At 33.1% G+C, this 23,765-nt stretch overlaps 2 protein-coding genes across 6 annotated transcripts; one reads left to right on the forward strand and one right to left on the reverse strand.

The window, feature by feature from the left end:
- Positions 1-528: 528 nt before the first annotated feature.
- Positions 529-3,325, reverse strand: LOC100253054 (pentatricopeptide repeat-containing protein At2g18940, chloroplastic). Its single transcript, XM_002267227.4, has one exon. The coding sequence runs from the start codon at positions 3,178-3,180 to the stop codon at positions 715-717; it is 2,466 nt and encodes an 821-aa protein (XP_002267263.1). The 5' UTR covers positions 3,181-3,325; the 3' UTR covers positions 529-714.
- A 10,383-nt stretch (positions 3,326-13,708) lies between these two features.
- Positions 13,709-23,426, forward strand: HGGT (homogentisate geranylgeranyl transferase). Of its 5 annotated transcripts, XR_009466859.1 has the most exons (14): positions 13,714-14,132; positions 14,874-14,915; positions 16,567-16,841; positions 17,004-17,087; positions 17,186-17,260; positions 17,589-17,672; positions 18,361-18,450; positions 19,425-19,526; positions 19,697-19,792; positions 21,060-21,131; positions 21,242-21,337; positions 22,278-22,382; positions 23,098-23,219; positions 23,268-23,426. XR_009466859.1 is itself a non-coding variant. In XM_059740487.1 (13 exons), the coding sequence occupies exons 1-13, from the start codon at positions 14,009-14,011 to the stop codon at positions 23,137-23,139; spliced, it is 1,206 nt and encodes a 401-aa protein (XP_059596470.1). In that variant the 5' UTR covers positions 13,709-14,008; the 3' UTR covers positions 23,140-23,426.
- Positions 23,427-23,765: the final 339 nt, after the last annotated feature.

Below are 23,765 nucleotides of genomic sequence, written 5' to 3' on the forward strand. Positions count from 1 at the left end.
GTGTCCGTTTTTCATCCTGTTCGAAGATTTCTCAGGCATTCTTCAATGGAGAGCCCAAATCATAACTTTCTAAGTAACAACACAAGCATACAAAAGAAGAGAAGCCAGGAGGTAGAAGGATGGAAGCAGCTGCATAAGCTGAGTGTAGATACAACCTGCTTTAATATATATAAGAGCTTAGCATTTTCAAAGGAATATGTAATCCTGGATACTTGAACCCTTCTACATGATTCAACTCCTATCTTGTTTATCACATCATTGACAATATTTTGAAACAAAAAACAATCTAACAAGCAATTGCATATGTTCAAAAACATGGGAAACTCCTGCTGCTGCTGCAACAATTGCTGAAATCCATTTCAGGAACCTTTGGAGTAACCTTAAGATTACAAACTGTTAGAAGTCAAATGTAACAGCAAGAAAAAATAGATTTGTTGTTGTTTTCTGTTCAGCTATCTTAAGTTCAAAGCTAACATTCATGCTGAAATATCACTGTAGAAGAATCTGAACCTTGATGAAGTAACAACATCAATAAAATGTGTGCCCATATCTTTTCTTGTGATCAAAATTCATATAATATCTTTAGGAATTGGAGACTCACCTGAGAAAATTACAAATGAATCAGTGAGTGCTAAAACAATTTTTTGACAGTGATATGTGCCCAAAAAGCCCAAGCAACTAACGATGAATATCCAAAAGAGATAATTTACAAAATCATAATTCCATATGCTCCCTAATACGGAAAGTGAGCCTTCGCAATGATTGATCATCGAAGGACTTATCCATCTCTGTAATATTTGACACAAAATCCATAGCTTCTTTGTATTTTTTGCCTTTACAATAACCATCCACCACAATCTTATAGGTTAGCTCATTGGGTCTGCAATCATGCTGAATCATATAACTGATCACCTCTTCAACTTCACTAAACATTCCTTTCCCTGAATAGCCTGCTACAAAAGTATTGTAAGTGACTATACAAGGTCGGATCCCACTAATTGTCATCTCTGAGAGAGTTCTTATTGCCTCCTGCATGAGCCCTTGCCTACAAAATCCTTTGATTACAGTGTTATAAGAAACAAGGTCCGGTTTTCCGCCAGATTTTTGTATCCCTTTGAGGATTTCTTCTCCTTTCCAACACTCTCCCCCTCTGGCATACATGTCCATCAAGCTATTGTATGTGACTAGATCAGGCTGCAATCCACTCTCACGTATCAACCGCAGCATCTCATGGGCACGATCATACATCTTGTTCTTGGCAAAAATCGAAAGCATTGAGTTAAACAAAACCAAATCAGGTTTGTATCCATGCTTGCAAAATTCTTGAAATGCTCTCTCCATGCCCATCAGTGCTCTACGCTTGAAGTTTGCAAGAACTAGGGTTCTCAAAAGTATCCAGCTGGGAAAAATATGTCCATTATAAATTTCTTCCTCAATCTTCTCTATTCCCCTCCCGTTCCCTCCCTTTGCATAACAATTGAGCATCAATGAGTATGAGGTTTCATTAGGCTTAAATCCCTTGCTCTTCATGTCTAGAATCACAGACTCTGCTGCTTCCCAATCCCCTCGCCGAGCAAGTGCATTCAGAAGTGCATTGTAAGTTGTAACACATGGAGTAAACCCAGCTTTAATCATTTCCTCATACATTTTGACGACATCAATTTGGGACCCACATCGGCCATATGCACCAATCAAAGCATTAAATGTGTCTCTGTTAGGCTCAAAACCACAACTCTTCATCTCACGGAATACCCGGTTCACATACTTGTGCATACCCTTATTTCCACACATGGCAAGCATTGTATTCCAGGTAACTGAGTTAGGGGCACATCCATTTGATCTCATATCACAAAGCATATCTATCATCTCTTCTAACCGTGACTTCTTCCCCAACATACCAAGGATGGCATTATATGTACACACATTAGGAACACAACCCGATTCCTTCATCTGCCTGAAGAAACTCAAGGCCTTGTCCTCCTTTCCAGCTTTGCCATAGGCATTTATGACAGTAGTATATGTGATGGCATTTGGCATTATTCCCTTACGGATCATTGTATCTATGAAGTCAGCTCCTTCCTCATGGAATCCTGCTCTTACATAAGCTGCCACAAGCTCATTGTAAGTCACCAAGTCAGGTGGGCAGTTATTTTTCTCCATCTCTTTCAAAATACTCAAAGCCTCTGAGTAAATCCCGGCCTTCCCAAACACCTGCAACAAAGAATTGTAAGTAAAAGTTCCCGCAACATAACCCTCTGACTTCAATCTGGCAAAGAACTTCCTGGCTTCATCCAACAGCCCCTCTCTCCCACAAGCAGATATCACAGTGCTGCAAGTGAACTCATCAAACTCAAGTCCATTGCTTCTCATCTCATCCAAGAGGCCTAAAATTTTATTCCAAGACCTACCCATCTTCCCATAAACATCAAGCATGACATTATAGGTGACCAGAGTTGGAGATAGGCCCGTCTTCCTCATTTTCTCAAACATAGTAATCGCTCTCTCATACTTGCCAATACGAGAATATGCATGAAGAATGGTAGTCCAGGCTCGGACATCCAGTGAATATTCCTCAACAGAAATTTCATCAAGCAGCCTCAATGCAACCGAATGCTGAGACTCCCTCCCAAGAATCCTAACCATCAGTTCAACAAGCTGATTATCTATCTTCTCATTTCTAGAGTATAAATTCAAAATAGCCCATTTAAACAACAAAACAGCTCTTTTCCAATTGCCCGAAAGATCTAACCCCTTCAAGAGACTAACCAAATCAACATCAAGCAACTCAAACTTCACAGAATCAAAGAAATCATTCAAACCAGGTAAAGGGTGTTCCACAATGGAATTCAGCAGAAACTTACCCTTCCTTGACAAGAATTCTACAGACCCATCTGGTGATTGAGCCTCCTCTACACTGCCCTCCAACTGTGACACTGAAACAGCACTGAATTTCTTCAAATTGGTTTTAGGTGGGTTGATGGGTTTGGGCTTGTGGGTAGGTGAAGAGAAGTGAAGCAGATGCTGAAGGAGAGAGTCCAATGGCAGAGAAGGAGGAGATGGGGATTGGGGAGGGAGAGGAAGAGTTGCAGGGTTGAATTTCACATGGGGGTGGTTGGGTTGAGTTGATTTTGTCCTTGGAATTGGGAATGAAGGCCTGTTTGGGAAAAGGGTACCTTCCATTAGAGAGAAAATGAGAGAAAATTTTGAGGGTTTTTGGCAGTTTTTAGAGCATCAGAGAGCTTGGGAATGGATAGCAGGTGGAGGCCAAGAGAGCATCACTCGATTCACTCCTATGAGTTCGGGTTTTGGAACCTACGTTTTACCAGAGGATGAGTAATCTACGATGGTTGGTTCTTATTTAGGAAGGCATGACCTGGACTTTGCCCTGGGCCTGGGCTGAGCCAGCCCTTGGGTCAGGTGGAATTTGGGTTTGGATCGAAAAATATAATGATAGTTGTACCGTACCATTACTTAATACAAACTTGATCGGTGGTAATTAAATTTTAAAAATATTTTATATTGAATAAACATTAATTACTTTTATCAAATTGAATTACCACCTACTATATAAGACAGACTCTATTTAGGAAGTGTTTTCGAAAACAGTTTTAAAAAAAAAAAAATTTAAATTATTTTCTAATATTTTTCAGAACAAATCTCAACTTAAAATGTTTTTAACTTATTTTATATATTTTTAAATATATTTTAAAAATAATTTTTATATATAATTTTATTTTTAATGATTTTCTATATTTATATAATTATTTTTTAAAACAACTATGGAATGAAACCACACTGAAACAATGTAGACCTATTGTGGGCCTAGGGCCCACATTGGACAAGAAGGTCCATGGAGGCATCGGGCCCAAACTGAAGAGCTATATCTACACGGATGTAGATGGCTAAACCCAGACTGGACAACGTGATCTACACAGAAGTGGACCCAAATTAGACCCACATAAACTTCATGTGAGCATTGGGCTTAAATTGTACAACAATATGAACACGGAGGCCCTCACACGTGTTGGGCCCAAACTGGACAATAGCATTCACTGAGATGTTGATGTGAAAAGTAGTGAGTGAATTATGGCCTGTTTGGCCCACACAATTCTTTCATAATAGTTTTCAAAAATAGATGTTGGATGTTTTCTAAAACAAAAATCTGTTTGGAAACTTGGAATATTCTCAACATATTTTTTATGTTTCCAAATGTTTCTTAATAACATTATCTATAATATCTTCTTATTTTCAATTATTTTTTATATTTTTATAAGTATTTTTTAAAAATAATTCTTAGAAAACAAACGAAAACAAAAAAAATGTCATATTTTTAAAAAAAATTTGTAAAACTTGCTTTTAAGTCCAAAAATCAGTTATCAAACAAGCTCTTAATATTCCCACCATCTTCATGGACCCCACACTTCCTAAATTTGAAAAGCCAACTTGAAAGTAATTTAACTTTTTTTTTTTTTTATCTTGTAGGTGGATGAGTGGTTAGATATTTAAATTAAGGTGTTATTTGTTTTTTTTTCAAAAAAAATAATTTGCTAAAAATAATTTGCTTTTATAGTTCAATTTTTTTTTTTTTTTTTTTTACTTTTTGTTGACTTATTGCTTATTTCTTAATTTTTTTAATTGAATAAAAAAAAGTTCAAATATTTATAGTTGGTTTGATAATTGTTTTCGAAAACAGCTTTGAAATAGAGTTTTTGAAAACAAGTTTTAAAAATTGTTCTTAAATGTTTTATAGAACAAAAGTTTATTTAAAACCTAAAATACTTTCAACCTATTTTTAATATTTTAAATATATTTTAAAAATTAATTTTATATTTAGTGTTTTATTTTTAATCATTTTACATATTTTTATATTTATTTTTTAAAATAACTCTCATAAAATGAGTGAAAACAATTAAAATACATTCTTTAAAAATACTTTGTTTTTTTGTTATTAAGAACAAAAAAAATTAAAAAATATTTTTTTTATGAGTTAACGTATTTTTTTGATGTTTTGTTTTAATAAACAAAAAAATTGTTTTCGAAAATAATTACTAAACAGATCCATAATTTTTTCTAAATGATAAAAGTTAATCATTATAATTAAAATGAATTCGTTAGTTTATTTATTTATTAATACTTAATAAAAATAAAACATAAAAAAATAATTTAATACTTAACACTATTAAATAATATTTAATATTAAATTTTATTTAAAATTCCACTAAAAAACCAAACATATGCACATGGAAGTTCGATAAGGCACATGGCTCAAATCGGAAAAATGACGTCTACATGGGGGAGTGATCGTTTTCCACAATCTCCACAGTCCACAGACCCCTACATATTAAATCTCAAAACTCAAAAGCGCTTTTGAATCACCGGACCCTCCTTATCTTTGTAGATAGGATGGTGGTTGGACACTTAAATTAAGGTGTTATTTTATTTTTAAAATTTTTTTATTAAAAATAATTTGATTTCATAGTTCAAATAATTAGTTTTTTTTTGTTGATTTATTATTTATTTCTTAAGATTTTCAATTAAATAAAAAAATAAAATATTTAATTTTTTTAAAAATACTAAAAGTGAACCATTATCATTATAATGAATCCCTTAATTTATTTTTAATTGTTAATAAATAAAACACTTTAAAAAACAACTTAATACTAATACTATTAAACAATATTTAATAATAAATTCTATTTAGATTTACATAAAAAAAAAAAAAAAAAAAATCACTTATGTCAATGTCTAATGTGACAAAACATAGAAGTTGGGTAAGGCATAGGGGCTCAAATTGGAAAAAACGATGTCTACGTGGAGTAGTTATATTTGGAATGTAGATGGCCTTCCTCAATCTCCATGGACCACGTACATATTAATTAGAAAAGCACTTTTGTACCGGCGGCCTCTCCTTTGTAGTTGGGCAAGTGATAAGCTTAAGATAGAGTCTTAATTGGTTACCCCGACAATGTCCATAGTGGCCATGTGGGTGTTGGACCCCAAGGTGTCACACCTTGACTAGTCTTTCCAACCCATTTTTTAGGGCACAAATGAAAATTATCCTTTTTTTTTTCATAAATATTTTTACTTTCATAAATAAATTCAACAAAAATGCTTAATTTTGTATGATTTGTTGTGTAATTAGAAGCTTGATATTGTAAATATGGTAATAAAAAACACATGAATATCAAATAATTAACACATAAAGGTATATTAAATTTTAACCGTGATTTAATTATATATACACTCATTTTTTATTAGACCTCAAAATATTTCATGTTTTTTTACTATTTCTATCAATATCTTGAATCATGAGTCTTTGTGTTTTGTCGAATATATTTCATTTATCCTCGTATATTTCTTTATAAACTCGTCTTCATTTTATATAAATATTTTAGGTCATGAGGTTTATAAAAAGTAACATGTTCCAATTAAAAATTTGAGACAATTTTCAACATGATTTTTGGATGTAGATTTAAAAAAAGAAAGATGTTAAGGGATATTTGGCAAAATTTAATACTTATTACTTCATAATTTAAGTTGTTGGCTTGAAACTTACTACTTAATTCTTACTTTAAATATTATTGTTGTTTAATAAAATTAACTTAAAACTTATTTTAAATAATCAAATTGACTTTTTTTGTCCTCATAAATTATAATTAAGATACAGAAAGCCTAATAATAGAGGTTGTAAAATAGTAAAAGAGATTATGGAGGTTATTAAGACAATAAGGATAAAAAGATAAAATGAATATATAAATTTAAAAATAAATTAATTATTTTTATTTTTACTTAAAGTTGCTTTTGACTTTAAGTCATACAATTAAATTATTTGAATAAATATACTTAATTTACTTGATGACTTAAATTAAGTTATTAAATTATTTTAAGTCATTATGTTGGTTCACCCAACACTTACTTGGTATTTAAATACGGTGAATAAGAAAATTCTAAAATATTAAATTGATTAAATACTTTAAAATATAGAGCCTATTTGGTAGCAAATTGAGAACTCTTTCTTTGTTTTTCAAAACTATAAAAAAAACTTAAAAATGACATAAGCATATGTTAGATACCATGTCTTTATAAATAAATGGGAGAATTGTATTTTGGGTTCGTTTGGGCCCAAAAATTAACATTTGGTCCATATATCATGTATATTTAAGCCCAAGACCCAAACAAAGTATAAAAATTAAAATGAAGGATATTGTCTTTCATTAATCCCTAAAATACCCTTAATCATTGCATAGGCATAAGTGAGTGTGAATTTTAATTTTTTTATAATTTTTTTCCCTTTTCTATTTCCTATTAAATATTACTCATTTCTAACTTTTTTTTTCCTTTTCTTCCGATCTATATTTCTATTTTATGTCAAATAAAAAGTAATAATATTTTTTTGTTTTTCATTTTTAAAGATATTGAATCTTTTTGCTCTTATTATAAGCAATGATAAAAGTTTTGGGATTTTTCATCCAAATATTTTTATCTTTTTGTATTTATCTTTTAGTTTAATTTTCATTTTTTATTTTAAATTTATATTACCCTTTCATTTATAGTTTTCTCTTATTTTTAGTTATTTTTTATATTTTCTACATTAACCATATTTTAAAAATTTTAAAAATTGACTATCACTTCACTTTATTATATATATCCTTTTAGCTTTTTAATTTTTAATTTTTTTAATTTTAAAATTTTTAAAAAGATAAATTTATTGAAAAAAAATTAAGATATGAAGTTCTAATATTATATTAATAATTTTTCTTATCTAGATAGACTAATGCAAAACATTTTGACTCACAACAAGAAAATTGTCAATACAATTTTTTAGTTAAACTTTAGAAATTAAATTTCAAATAAAATATATTATATAAAATTTTATCTAAAAATTATTGAAAGTGGTATTTAATTTTTTTTATTGACTTTCAAACATATCTAATTTTTTACTTGAAAGGTAATAGAACATGTTTACAAAAAAAATTAGTTTTTGATTTTTTAAATAAATGAGTATAAATATATTAAAAGAATTAAAGATAATCTTAGTAAAAAAATTTGATAAATATGATTATAATTTTAAATATAGATTCATTTGGATAAAATTTCATTAAAAAAAAATAGTGGAAAGAAAGAACATTGCTAAAACTACAAAAACAAAATATGCAATTACAAAATTTTGATGATGAAATTTAAAAATAAAAGTCCAAACAATTCTTGAGTGAGAAAATTTGAGTGGGGGAAAAAATCTTTGAATGGAAATAATGGGAAAATTTTTCAAAATCACTTGAAATCTTTAACAAAAAGTAGTGTTATACACCCTTATACAATTAGTAAATTTGTCTTGTACAATCAGTGTAATACCCTTGTATAATAACTCAAATTTCATACATTATCTCATGAGTATCTGACAATAAGTCGGTTAACCATGTTTTCATTGGTTTGGTTTTAAAAAAGAAGAAAAATTGTTGTATAATTTTGTTTTACAATCATCATAAGTGAGGTACCTATTCAAATGACCATATACAAGTTAGATAAAGTGCATGAGATGAATATATGCTTAACCAATGTGTGTAAGGAATGTCATTTATCATTGGTTAGGGGAAATAAACAAACAAGATTTTCAGAATCACTTAAAATCCTTCACAAATGATAGTCTTGTACACCCTAGTACAGTTAGTATATTTGTCATGTACATTTAGTGTAAATACTTTGTACGGTGACTCAAATTCCATATACCCCATACTTAATATGTAACCATAGATAGGTTAACCATGTTTTCATTTGTTTGTTTCAAAAAATAGTGGAAGATGGAACAACAAAATTTTATCTCAAACATTATTTGTGGGATAAGTATTCGAATTATCATGTGCGAATTAAATAAAGTGCGTAAGATGAGTCTGTAAGCAAGTTAAATTCCATATACCCCCAAATTTATTTACTTATTTCATTTTATTTATTTAAATTAGAAAGTAATTTATTTTAATATATTAAAATGTGCACAATTGATTTATTACTTTGTTAATTATGGATATATTAAAATTTTCTATTAGACAAAAAATAAATAAAGAAAATAAAATTAAAAAGAGTAATAAATATATATAATTTAGTTATTTAATTATTTTTCATGTAAAAGATAGTCCCACAAAAAACACATAATTGATCAATTTCTTTGTTTAATTGTAAACATACTATATTTTTTTATATTATTAAAATAACTAATGGAAAAAAATAAAAATGGATAATCAATTAATGAAATTTAATTCTTTTTATTATTTTCATATAAAAAATAGTACTAAACAAGGTGTAGACCCCCATATGGGGCTTGTTTTTTTCATTTGCTGTAGGTCACACTTCTTGCCAAGTGGAAGGCTCTTAAAGAGCCAGATGCTGCTTCTTGGTTGGGTGGTCAGTGAATCAGGTAGTGGGTTGGAAATGCAATGGGGTGGAGACACCTGTTGGAGGATATTCAGAGGAGCTTTTGGGGCTGTTAGAGTGGAGTTTGGTTATTCTTTGGAGGTGTGAGGGGGACCCTAACTCTCTGACCATGAATCCTGGCCAGATGGGACGGGCAGCCAGGAAGTTGAGGGCTTGATGCCGGCTGCAGTAGGCGTGCAGCAGCAGGGAGAGTGGTTGGGCAAGCCATGCTTGCTGATCGGTGAATAGAAGGGCAGAAGAGTGGCTTGCAGAGGGGGACACCAAAAAAAAAAGAAAAAAGGAAGGAGTAAGGGGGAAAAGATATTTTTAGAGAGGTGGGAGAGGAATCAGTCAGGTTTGATTATCTCTTACTTGATCTTATCTTATTTTTGAGGGTCACCTGACGTTTCTTGCTGGGATTCAGATGATTGCTTTGATTACCTAAGGAGGCAAACCTGTTTCTGACTTTTGTTTATTTGATCTTTGTTTTCTCCCGTATGAGCTGCATGTTGGATATATTTTGTGTTTGTGTGTTAAGTTCATTGAGATCCTCCCACCAGGCTCTTTTGAAAGCTCTTTTGGTCTTCGTGACGCAGAGCTTGGTTTTAGTGGTATTATCTCCCCTTATACATTGCTCTGTTCCTCTTCTTTTTTTGTTATTTTTCTTTTTCTTCACTTTTCCCCTCTATTCTTGGCATTTTCTGGAGAAGAGATTCGTTAGCTTGAGGGTGAAGCAAAGTAGCAAACTGCCTGGGTATATTTTGCAGAGTGAGAGGAGGAGAGCATTCCAGTTTTCCTAGCGTTTGGCTGGAGATATTTGAAAAGAGGAGATCTTTTCTTGGACGACAATGCTACAGAGAAAAGGTTGGAGACATTAGAGGTTTGAAGAAGCAAACTGAAGCTGTGAGGAGAGGCCCAGGCGGAGTTGCGGAGAGCAGGGAAAAAACTTGTTAGTTCGATCCAGAGCCACAAGATGGTTTTGGTTGAATGTGATTATCTGCCCATATATGCTCTGTTTTGGTTCTCTTTGATGCTCTCGTTTTTTCCCTTGTAAATGACCCATGTGCATGGAGAAAAGTTTAACTTGTCCAAGCAAAGGCTTTATGTTCTCATGATGAATAACACGGTTACCACATGCCTACACCTTCTTCACTGTTCGCATTATCCATACCCATTTCCTCGCTCAAGCTTGCAGGAATCAAGCATCCTCCACCACACCCATTTTCCTCTCATTCATTCTCCTTCCCACTCCCTCACTTACATGGAGTCTCACGGGTGCATGCTATCCTTCACTCCTTCACATACCCATTAAAACCACTCACCTAAGCCTCCATATCCATACAACCCACCAAACCTGTTTCTCTCTCTAAACTCTCGCCTACCTATGGGATCCTCCCTAAAAATGCCGCGTGGCTCTCTCTCCCTTGCACACGTAGACGGTCCCCCTTGCGATGCGCGACACAACTCATTCCATCAGGGAAAGAATTCTGTCCGGCCGACGTTCAACCGTTCTCCGGATATCTCACATCCGGAATTCTGTCCGGCCGACGTTCCACCTTCTCCGGATATTTCACATCCGGCGCCTAACGCCGAATGGGAGAGGAGGCGATTCAACTTCCCCGGTCAGACATGTCCGGATCCTCTGATAGTGCTTACCCGGAGAGCATCCACAGCCGACAATTCAGATTCCCTCGGACAGCTTGGCTCGTCGGCCACTCGCGATTCGCCGGATCCATTTCCGCCCGCAATCTTCTGCTCCTCTTGATTTTAATAGGCATGAATGTTTTTTTTTCATAATTCCGGAATAATGGAATCTGTGATATTAATTCATGCAAAATAAATGGGTTTTGGTGGGAGCCTTACATATGTGACTTTATGATTAATTGATTGATTGTTTGCTTTGATTATCATACATGATTGATTCACCTTACTCTCTAACATATATGCGATTATTCTTAAATTGTGCACTAACCCTCTCTATTGATAGCGCATGGTGGCTCGTTGCCCAGGTATGTACCCATTTTCCTCTTATCGTTGTCTATGCATGTCTCGACTTTTATGTGTGCATGATCATTCAGGATATTCATTGATTTACTCGTCAATTGCCACATCAGCTTCATTTTATCAGTAGAGACCCGACTTTAGGGACTTAGAAGGGTGTTACGGTCTTTATCGTACCTTCCCGATAAGTAACCTGACCCCCGAACCCGATCTGGTTTTTCGTAGACCACCTTTTCCAAATAAGGAGTCACACTTAGGGTTTTTCTTTCTTATTTTGTTTACCCTTTAAAAATAAAACAAAAATAAGTAGCGACTCCAAGTCATTTTCTTAATCAAATAAAATCATTTTTCAAAACAAAAAATCGAGCTCGCCATCGAGTGTGAAACACATGAGCCGAAATGCGGGGTCCACACAAGGTTTTCAATTTTTATTTTTAAAATAGTTTTCATTTTTTAATTAAATGTTTTTTCAAAAAGAAAATATAAATCATATTACCATTTTTTTAGAAAGTATTTTTTAAAATAGTTTTTGAACATACTTTTTCTTTATTTATAATTTAAAATAGAAAATAATGCTGATTTTCAATTATTTATAAAAAAAATAAAAAACTATGAAAAATCATTAAAATATAATTATTATGGTTGCATGAATAGTGGTGCAATAAAGACAAAAAAAACTTATGTGAAACGTCATTGGATATTTTAGTTCATCACTATTTTATATCGTTAAAAGGTAATATATAGAAATTTGAAAGATATATTAGTCTTTTAACATCTTATATCATTTCCATTAATTATGAAAATTATATGGACCAAATGTAAATTTTTGGACCCAGATAGGCCAAAAACACAATTCTCCCATAATAAATACTTTCTCAATGCTACCATCAAACAAAAGAATGCAACATATAAGGCTCGACTTAAATCATAAATGGGTCCCATGTCTGCCCAAGTTGAGGTTTGAGTTGTTATACTTAAAAAGTCAAATTATAGTTATATAAGATATTATTTCATTTGTCAGAAAGATATATAAATTTATTTATATTTTTCTTATAATTCAAATGAACCTAAAATGAAAAAAAATAAAAAAAATTAGATTGATCTTGAACTAAATATCTATTTTTAATTAAATATTTATTAACTTACATTTAACTTGAATTAGTCATCAACCCGATCTAGGACTAACGATTACGCTTACTAAAAGGTCATTTATTCACTTTGCTACTAACCGACCCTACTTATTGATATTTCTCATGCTAACACTTCAATGAGATTTCCCATGCTTTATCGACGATGAGACAAGAATGGTCCTACCATTTAGACATTGGCTTTGAAACCTCATCATAAAATGAATAATTTTTTAGGTTTTAAATAAATGGTTTTGCCTAACCAAAAGACAATAATGCAAAATCATTAACTCCCTTTGACGATTCAAATTGGCAAAATCATTATTATTAGTTTTTCAAACATGTGGTCGGGAATTTTTTTTTCTTTACAAACAAACATCTTGTAGAGAAAGTTGAGATTTTTCTTATAGATGTGAACAAACATTCCTAGTGGAAAAAGTTGAGATTTTTTCTATGAGATGTTTGTTTAAGGATGTGAGACTTGGAAAAAAAATCACGTGGGAAAAGTTGGGATTTTTTGTTTTCCTTATAAACAAACATTTCAGTAGAAAAAGTTGAGATTTTTCATATGAGATGTTTGTCTTTAAAGAAAAGAAAAAAAAAAGGTCTCAAATTAGGTTTTGTAATTTGAAACTAATAATAATCACAATAATAATAATATTAATAAAGAACAAATCTAAAAGGAAGAGAAACATTTCGAGTAAAAGTTCATTTATTAAATGGTATTATTGACATGACAAGTAAAGAAAACCTTGATAAAAGTTCATTTATTAAATAATATTGTTGACATGACAAGTAAAAGAAACCGAGTAAAAGTCCATTTATTAAATGGTGTTGTTGACATGACAAGTAATTTTATGACTCATAAAAGAAATATATTTATGAGATTCATAAAAGAAATGCATTTATTTTAAATTATTTTTAAATAATGATTTAAAAAATTTAGGTTTTTTTTATATTTTTTAAATTAGTATTAATTTTTTTTATTTTACAAAATTTTAAATGATGGTTTTTTAAAATTATTCTCAAAAATTATTTTTAATATTTAAAAAAAAAAAAACTTTTCTGAACACAACCCTGTTTGTGGAATATGTATATATTTTTATTTTTTATTATTTTTTAATTTCCAGAGCGCATAAAACTATTTTAAAAATCCGTGTCTGGGTCTTTGTAGGTTTTGCTGTACAAAGCATGAGGAGAGTCCAGAGCCTGAGGGGAGTTGCTGTGAGAAGGACAAAAGCCCAGTCGTGTGGTCCACACTCTGTATTCCCACTTCACAAGTCGCATGCTCTTCCTTTCTTACTTGTTCCATTCGAACACTAAGAGGGGCCAAGGGTTCTTCGTCTTATAATTTAGTAACAAATACATCCAAGGAGGCCAGGACCCAGATTAGAGAGACTTTTTGTTTTCTGGGTCTTGTTATAAAGAGTGAAAACTGGTGGGAATCTCCGTTGCATTCACTTTTGAAGAGACCCATGGATTCTATGCTTATTGGGTCCTTTCCGCGACCTTGTTCCTCTTATGTTTCCAGTGGTATGGGCTTGACTCTTGCTCTGGCTCTCGATGTGCTGATGATTGATTTTCGTTTCGTAATTCTGGGTATCTTTTTGTTTGCATATTTGAAGTGGTACATGATTGTAGTGTGGCTATCTTTTTAATTCTTCATAGATTCTTGGTTTTTAAATGTTCATACACAGAAAATACATATCCTATACTTCACTTTTCATCTGCAGATTCTCCTTTCTTGGGCATCTGACTCCCTCTGTTTGTTTAGCTTTATGTTTTTTTTCCTTTCAAAGTAAAAAAAAAAAAAAAAAAATCGCATTAATTTGTCTGTTGGGTTGGTTTGGTTTCAAATTATCACTGGAGTGAGAAATGTTTAATTGTACGAGTACCTTGGTGATGACTCAAATTCTTTTTCCTTTTTTATTTCTTTTATTTTTTGAATAGATGTATTTTCTATGCTGGAACATTTCTCATAGGGTTCCCCTTTGCTTGTTCTGGAATTTATGCATTTTTGGGTATGATTCAAATTAGGAGAAAAAAAAAAGAGGCAAATCTCTATTTTTCATCATTGAAAAATTCATGGGCAAAGAAGTTCAAGCACAGAATAATTTTATCTACGCTGGTATATTCCATCTGGGTGTTTTCCATTTTCTTTTCTCTGTCTTCTTTTCTTGGCTACTTGACTCAGTGTTTTTAACTTTTTCATTTTCTAAATTCATGCATTCTTGGGTGTGTCATTGAGATTCTTAACCAAAAGAAAAAAATCTATGTTACCAGACAGCATGATGCGTTTGTTTTTTTGATGCATATTTATTGATTGTATTGTCGGTGCAGATGACTGGAGAACTGTCAAATTCAAGCTGGGCCATTCTCCAAGTATGACTTTTCCTCTCCCTATCATAATTAAAATTTTGGTTGTCTTTCATCCCCTGCCAATTAAATGCCCTTACTGAGTGATAGCGACAAGAAGTTCTAGATTTAGTTTGCAAGCTCACATCTGCTTGAACTATATACTATAGGAGCTGAATGCCGAATTAACTTTTTATGCATGGGGCTATTGGGCTATCTGTTTATCTGTTTATTTGTTTATTTGTTTTTTCGGAAATTGTTTATGGGGTTATATTGTTCTGAAGTTTTGGAAGTGTAGCATGTGCTATGTACCATAATTACTGTAACTTGCTTTATAAGGCTACGATGCCACAAAAAAACCTCTACATTTTCTCTTGCTACTTAATACTACAGCAAGTTCAATGACAATATATCAAAAAACATAAAATGTAAGGAAAAACAATTTTCTGGCGGAAACACTTTATTAATGGAAAAAATGGATTGAATATTTTAAGAATTTTACAGATGATGTAGGACCAGTGAACTGAGCTCCACTTGACCAGAATGGTGCGAAGAGATGATTGTTTTAATTATAATGGGTCAAGTTGAAGTTGTATGATGTGGCCCATCTGAAGTGGTTTCTGTGTTGATGGTCGTTGTATAATGTGGCCCACCTGAAGCGGTTTCTGTGTTTGATGGTCTTAGATTATCTCTGGGAACTGGTGTGAAGGTGGCTTTAGCAAGAGTAGTTCTGAAAACCAGAGAGAAATGTGTGTTATTTTTACGAAGGGAGTACTGAGCCACACCAATGCCTCATTGAAGCTGTAATTAGCCCAAGTGAAGAAGTTTTAGGAAATTGTCCTTGAGAAATGAAACCGTTGAGCTGAGGATTGGATTTGGTGATGATTCTCTTTGATGAAGGGTTGACATTCTGAAACTCATTGTATAACAGACCATTCTGTTTATAATTGTTTGCATCTAATGGGAGGTGACCAGGGCCTTGGTTCATTTGGGTTCTTTCATCAGTGTGTTTGCACTGATCGTCACCCTCCCTAATTCAATGTGAACTATTCTAAGTTATATATGGGCATTAAAGTTGATCTCATGTACTTTGCAGTTAAATATACAAGTGCTTAGTTTGTGATTTTTTTTTTCTTTTGAGTTGTGTTGGTGGGTGGGTGTGGGTGTGGGTGTGTGTTGGGGAGTGGACACTGGACAGGGATGCTTTGTGTTTGGCTGTTAGTTGGACTTGAGTGCCAAAACACTCTTTCCCTAACAATCTTGTGTTATGGTTTGTATGTAGAAAAAGGCTCAATGCCTCTAATTGATTTTGTAAAGTGGGTGAGATCTAGCTGAGGGAGAGAGTAGTTATTTTTTGTCTTCTCTCTCTTTTAGGTAACATCTTTTAGTACCAATTGTACACATCTTGTGTACCTTGGTGTATAGCTTCACTTTTTGATATTTATAATATTTTCTTATTTTCTTATTGAAAAAAAAAAATCTTTTTATTTAACTTTTCCATATTGAGCAATACAAAATCTCTAGGTGGGTGAGCTATGTGTAGATTATTCCTACAGTTCACGTGGATTATGCCTAGGTTGCTATGCTGACAAAGTTTCCCCTTTACTCTTTATGCTATAATTCTGTTTTAGTCTTCAATGGCCACAATTTGTCATCATTCCAGTCTCTTGGATGATAGGTTCCTATGTTCCAGTCCAGATTTCGAGGAATGGAGCAGGAAGATCTTATACTGTGAGCTTCCAGCAGCATCTTACAAAGCATCATGTTAGAGGTATTCAGGAAGGATGCACATTCTACAAGAGATGGAATACAAAGTGTGTTGTGAATGCAGCCTCTGGACAACCTCTTGAATCTGAGCCTGGAGCTTCTAGTCCAAAGAGCACTTTGACACCTGTGAAAAATGCCTTAGATGCTTTCTACAGGTTTTCACGGCCTCACACAGTGATAGGCACAGTTAAGTTCAATTTTGATAAACAAATCCTGCAAAGTTACATATTCGTTCTGAATCTTTACCCGTTTCTATGTGTGGACTTTATTTGTGAATCGAATTCATTTGGATTGATTTTGCAATTCCCTTTTTTAACTTTAGAGTACTGAAGACTTTTTTTCAAGCAGGCATTAAGCATAATCTCAGTTTCCCTCCTCGCAGTCGAGAAACTTTCAGACTTTTCTCCGTTATTCTTTACTGGGGTCTTGGAGGTAATGCTCCAAGTTTTTTTATCAATGTAAACAACATATTGCTTTATACTTATTATATATGACTGTTACAATTTGACTCTCTCTAATATTTTTTTCAGGCAGTGGTAGCTGCCCTCTTAATGAATATTTACATTGTTGGTTTAAATCAGATATCTGACATAGAGATAGACAAGGTGAGATCATTTTAAAGAATGGGACTGCCTCCTGTTAGACCTTATGGGCACACCCACGCACACACACATATAAAATTGTTGTTGCGATTGTTGGTTTGGGAAACTGTTAGGTATGAGTTACCTGATGAAGGTGCTTCTCCATTTGTACCATGCCCTGTGGTACCCAAGTGATAAAAGAAATATGTTTCTGGATAAATTATCCAACAAGTCTTGTAGCTCCACGTTTAACTATTTTTCCAAGTGCCCTTCTCAGACTTCTTGTACTTTGTACACTTGGAATTTGCTTGGACTTTGTAATGGTAATTGTTGGGTGCCTGTCTTATTTCAGGTTAACAAGCCATATCTTCCATTGGCATCAGGGGAATATTCTGTTGGAACTGGTGTTGGAATTGTCACATCTTTTGCCTTTATGGTATCAAAATTTTATATTATTCCTCTTAGTAGCTCCGGTAAAGGTTGATTGAGTTCAGTTTTACAGTCATGGCAGTGGCATGGATATTCCTCGTTGTTAAGCACTAAAGAAGAGGATGCCTCAAGCCATTCTGGCTACAATTGTTAGTTACCAAAATAAAAGATTTCTAGTTGCATTCCTTGATCTTCTATTTTAATAATTTGTTTACCTTCTTTTGTTAACATGTAAGCATTTCGACCAATTTTTATGAGTCTGGAAAATACTAACACTAATATGATTTGTGGAAGGATAATCAAAGAGAGAAAAGAAGTTGCTTTCCCTATCGCCTTATCTTATTTGTAGATCTGATTTCCACCCTTCAGTACCTACTTGACCCCATTAACAAATCAGGATTTTTCTTTAAACAGATTAACATAATCCTTTTGTGGATCTAAGTTATCCTTGTTCATTAGACCTGCAATATCTATTCACCAAAATGCCCTAGGGTTAAAGAAACTCAAGGAAATAGGTTGGTTGACCACCTTTTAAAATGTAATATGGATCAAGTGTAATGTATCATTCATTAGATAATCTGTTCCTCTTCTAATTAATTTGGTTAGTCAAATTATATTTTTCCCATGGTTTAGAAATTAGAGCATCACATCTTGACTAAAAGGATATGCTAATTATCTCATTTCTTTCTTTTCAGAGTTTTTTGGTCGGATGGATTGTTGGTTCATGGCCGCTATTTTGGGCTCTTTTTGTTAGTTTTGTGCTTGGAACTGCATATTCCATTGATGTGAGTTGGTTATAGTAGCTAATAATTATTCGTTTATTTATTTATTTCCATGACGGGTGGCTGGATGAAGATAGTTGAGTATTTGTTACTCATAAACTGTGTTTGTGTGTGTATATGAATCTTGATCGTAACTACACCTGTTGAAAAACATTTTGGTCTTTCACTTCCCAATATGTTTTTTTTGAGGGGTTCACATTTAACAAAACCTACCATTGGATAATGTCTCCCTCATGCCCATTATACTTGCCAAATATTAACTTGATCAGAGATCAAAGCGCTGTCCCATCCATATAGACTCTCAAGTAGAATCTTACATTAAATTGTTATATGTGTGTTTGCGTGTATGAAATATTTAGAAATTAGATGGCTGCCAGTTTCCTATCAAGTTAATATTTGGCAAGCACGACTAGCATGAGGTGGGTATCAGATGATTATGAACTTTGTAAAAGGTGGAACCACAAAAAGTTTTTGAGGGATGTAAGAATAAGAAGTTTTAACACTAAAATATGCTTTGATCTTGACCTCACTCTCTCTGTCTCTGTCTCTCTCATTTTAAGCATTATATACATGAGACAACTCTTAGACCCTGATAAATTGAAACTGAACTTCAAATGGAGTGGGCTCTCTCTCACTCTGCCTGTCCATGCCTGTGTTGTATGTTTGTACATGCACATGCTTAGACACAAATGTGATCCTCCTTTTCCCCACCAGCCTCTTTTTTTTAGTATCATGGTGAATAAACCATCTTCTAATTTTTCTCAGATCCAAATTGCCACCATTTTCACCAAATATTCCTTGTTTAACTTATAGAAGTTATATGGATAAACTGTTTGTGAACATGGATATCCATACATCAACTAATCTCATCAGCTCTTGAGGCTTTTGATATCAGACATATACATGGATCACTCTCTGACCAAGAGAAGGGGAGAAAAGGATCTCTGCTTTTCTGAATCATAGTTTGTTATTTTCAGTTGCCACTCTTGAGATGGAAGAGATTTGCTCTGGTCGCAGCAATGTGCATCCTTGCTGTTCGGGCAGTGATCGTTCAAATTGCATTTTATATGCACGTGCAGGTTCTTTTGTGCATTATATTTTTCATTCTTGTATAATATACATGGTCTTTTTTCTTTTCTTCTTAAATAAATGCTACTTTTATTTAGAAATCATGGTATCTGTGTAATAGCACTAGCACAGCTGGTGTTGTTCAACACTGTGACCTCACTACTGTACATAAACTTTCCAGACTTTCGTGTATGGAAGACCAGCAGTCTTTTCAAGGCCTCTGATTTTTGCCACCGCATTCATGAGCTTCTTCTCAGTTGTTATAGCCTTGTTTAAGGTAAATGCATTTAGTTTTTCATTTCAGAATTGTGGGCAATTAAGGTTTATTAGGAAGGGTGGCTATCATTGTTAACTACGAAAAGCATTGGGTAGTTTCGTGAACTTTTCTGAACTGGGCTTAAGTTTACAGATTAGTAAATACATAAAACATTTATGCATCAATGACTCCACTCTTACATGAAATGGGCATAACTATCAGTTTGTTGCTAATATTGTCTTAGCATAAAAGTCTCAGAACCTTTGGTGGTGGTGGTGGTGTGAGGGGAGGTGTTGGGGAATGTTTCGGTTGGTGTTTTTGGGCTAGTGAAGGAAAGGGTACCAAAATCAGACAAAACCATACTGGAATGCTACCTACTGAGCATCCCACAAAATAGCAAGGTGGATTGCTGATAAGAGAAATGTGAGGCCATGTTTCCCACAGCCTAGAATGTGCTTGTTTGGAAATCTATTGTGCTCATCTGAACGAACCGTAACCACCTGAAATCAGACCTGTTGATGTGCCGTCCTTATGTAGTGGTGTCCCCACATAGTATTATTATTTCTTCAAAAAGTTAAAGCCCTGCTTGGAAACTGGTTTTTTATTAGTTAAAAAAGCATGTTTTACAAAATTTTAACTGAAGACAGATTTTTGAGAATTTATTCTAAAACTTGGTGGTTTTTTAGAACAAATTGGAGTGTTTTGGGTTGTTTTGGTAGAGTGTTCTAAGAAACAGTTAAAAACATGGAGAATAAGTTTGGAGCTTTTACATGATAGATAAATGTGCAGTGTCTTTGCAAAGAATAATCTGAGAAAACTGTTATTACATTTGAATTATTAAATATAATTTTATTCTTGAAAACTGGTTTTAAGAACTGTTTTCAAAAACTTATTTTTGAGAACAACTTTTGAAAACATTGTCAAACAGGCTTCAAGCTTCCTTGACTGCTTTTGGGAGTATGTTTAGCAAAGTTGTATGAAATTCTATTCCCAATAGAAAAAGAAAAAGGTGGGGCTAAGAAATAACAAGAGCAGTATGCCTTTTCTTGGTAAATTGATGAATCCTAAAGCTTGAATGCCACTGGAGATTAGAAAAGCAAAAGAAAACATTTTTTGGCATGATTTTCGAGAATTAATTATAGAGAAGCGAAAAGGAAAGAGAAAATGTCTTAACTTTTTATTTATTTTTGTCTTTTTTTTATTCTTTCGTTGTTTGGTTTTGGTCCAATAGATACTGCATTTCTGAATTAACAGGAGCAATTCGGTTTTAACTCTTGGTTGTTTGTAGGATATACCTGATATTGAAGGGGACAGGATATTCGGCATCCGGTCGTTTAGTGTACGTTTGGGTCAGAAGCGGGTTAGTCATCAATACATACATGCTCACTAAATGCAAAATACCGAAAAATAAAAGGAAACGTTTAATTAATATATTCATTTCTTTGGCTGAGCCATGCTTACCTTGGGCAGGTGTTTTGGATTTGTATTTTGTTACTTCAAATGGCTTATGGTGCTGCAGTTTCAGTTGGAGCAACATCTTCCTGCCTTTGGAGCAAACTCGTCACGGTAAACTGTTCACCCCCTCAGCTTCTCTTCTCTTGCCAATTAGACTAAAGTGATTTCAGGTTCATCTCCAAATAATTTGAGGAAACATATCTTAATGGGTTATTGTAAAGTTAAAATATTAATAGCTATGATAGCAATAAGTAGCATTTGATATATTGCTACTTATTAGGTTTTGGTATATCTTGTTTCGATTTCTTGGGACATAGCATTTGATTGATTTTAGCTTTGCAAAGCTTGTTTCTATAGAAATAACTGTTGCCTGTGAAGTCAACCACATTCCAGGAGCAATATTTTACCATTTTAGGATGATCAAATAACTGCTGCACATGATTTAGTGTACGAGTTAGTAATCTTTATTCTCTACGTGAAACTTCCCCTAAGGGTTTTGATTCAAAAAAATAAATTTTAATTATTTGTCAACTTTTCAACTTTCCTAGAAGCTTAGTTATGATTTAGGTGAACAATGTATATCATGTTCCAACACCTTCCTCATGTGCGGTTCCGTACCCTTCATGGGAAACAAAGACAATAATAGCTTCAGACCATCACATATCTGTGATCACAACCAGAGTTCTGATACCATGTTGAATTACGAACCGTTAGGATTTAGGTTCATAATGTTTAGGATAATTTTACAATTAAAACTATTTTTTCAAATTGCCATCATCTGACAGTTTTAACTTCTTGAAACTCGCCATTGCCGTTTTTGTTGAAGAAATATTTCTTCCATAGAATACATGCAGGATATAAAGAGGGCAGATTCCTTTACGATGTCATACATGACCAGATTATTTTTAAAAGAACATGTGGTAGTTGTTTCCACAGAAACAAACTAAAACTGATTAGATGTTATGTGATCGATGATATTTGTGTTATTTTATATTCAAAATTTGTAGTGAAGTCAAGATTATGATTCACTCCTTTCTTTCCACTGGTCTAGGTGTTGGGACACGCTGTTTTGGCTTCTATTCTTTGGACCCGAGCCAAGTCTGTTGATCTAAAGAGCAAGGCTGCAATAACATCCTTCTACATGTTTATATGGCAGGTAAACTTTTATCATGCTTATTGACCGTAAATCCTGCAGGAAATATTTTGTTCTAGTTTAACACCTTCCTAATGTTGTTAATATAAATGTCATTCGATACATTTCCCTTTTTTTTTTTTTTTTTTTGTAGTTTTAAAAATATAAAATAGTAGTAACTCCCCTATCAAAAGCCGAAACTCTAACACAAAGATAATGCTTTTTAAAAACTATTCAAGAATTTTGAAAGTAATTTTTGTACTTTCTGTATAAGAGTTCTTACATCTTATATTCAATTGTTGCCCTAGTAAGATAACCTGATGCCTTACATGATTTTGCCTTTATTAGATCAACCTATTTAGCCACTTCCAGCTTGCTTGTTTGATCGAACTCTACGCTATATGATCCCATTGATGCACTAGACTACCCACATTCAAACACTGACTTGTAATTTTGTTGCTGTAGTTGCTCGAGCAAAACCTAATCCAACTCCACCCAGCTTTCTTTTTTGATATCTCAATTATTTGTTTATGCTTTTTAAGCTCTGTTTTCATATTGTTTTTGTAGTCGTTGATCAAACTGGTTTGATTCTTTTTTGTCGGATTTCAACCTAGAACCTCCCATAAACCCTCTCCAACCCTAGGGCAACCCAACCCATTACTAGCTCTGCATGCAAGTTGTTACAATTTTTTTTTGTCTAATGATTCAACAGCTGAGTACTTCTGCTTGCCTCTTGCAGCTCTTTTATGCTGAGTATTTTCTGATTCCACTTGTAAGGTGAGTTTTCCGGGAAAATTTGCAGAAGGGGGTCTGATTGTTCAAATGATGTTCCTCTTGGAAGAAGTTACCAAAACTGTTTGGAATGTAGTAGATGTTTTACTCTGATTCCTTTGGTTTAAGAATTTGAGAAATGTTGTTGTTATGGGTAGATATTGTGGGTGAAATTGGAATTTTCATCAGACTTATAAAATCGGCTACAATCTGTATATTTTCTGACAAATATGTATATATTTTCCGCACAATAAAAATCTTCAAACCTTTAAATAAAATCTTCAAGTTTTTTATGAACATTTTCAAATATGTAATTCTTCCATGAAATTTTTCATTTGAAAATCTTGACTTTTTCTCAGCATTTTGAATCAAACATAACCCTTATTCCTTGGATCTTTCAGGTCTGTTTGGTAACTGCTTTTGAAAACAATTATGAAAAACAGTTTTCAAAAATAGTTTTAAAAAATTATTCTTTCTCGTAGAATAAAAGTTTGTTTGAAAATCTAAGGATTTATTTGATCATATTTTTGAAACTTGTTTATAAAAATTGTTTTTAAAATTGGTTTATGTTTCCTTTTGTTTTTTAAAACAGGTGAAAACAACTTATTTTTTAAAATTTGTCCTTTATTTCATTTT

The sequence above is a fragment of the Vitis vinifera genome, chromosome 11, assembly GCF_030704535.1.
Source record: "Vitis vinifera cultivar Pinot Noir 40024 chromosome 11, ASM3070453v1".
NCBI classification, from domain to species: Eukaryota; Viridiplantae; Streptophyta; class Magnoliopsida; order Vitales; family Vitaceae; genus Vitis; species Vitis vinifera.

Excerpts from the sequence above, each read along its gene's own strand:
- LOC100253054 (XM_002267227.4), bottom strand. The coding sequence starts at position 3,180 with ATGGAAGGTACCCTTTTCCCAAACAGGCCTTCATTCCCAATTCCAAGG.
- HGGT (XM_059740485.1), top strand. The coding sequence starts at position 14,009 with ATGGATTCTATGCTTATTGGGTCCTTTCCGCGACCTTGTTCCTCTTAT. Across the intron at positions 14,916-16,566 it reads CAAGCTGGGCCATTCTCCAA|GTTCCTATGTTCCAGTCCAG; the intron begins GTATGACTTTTC and ends CTTGGATGATAG. Across the intron at positions 18,451-19,424 it reads GAACTGCATATTCCATTGAT|TTGCCACTCTTGAGATGGAA; the intron begins GTGAGTTGGTTA and ends TGTTATTTTCAG.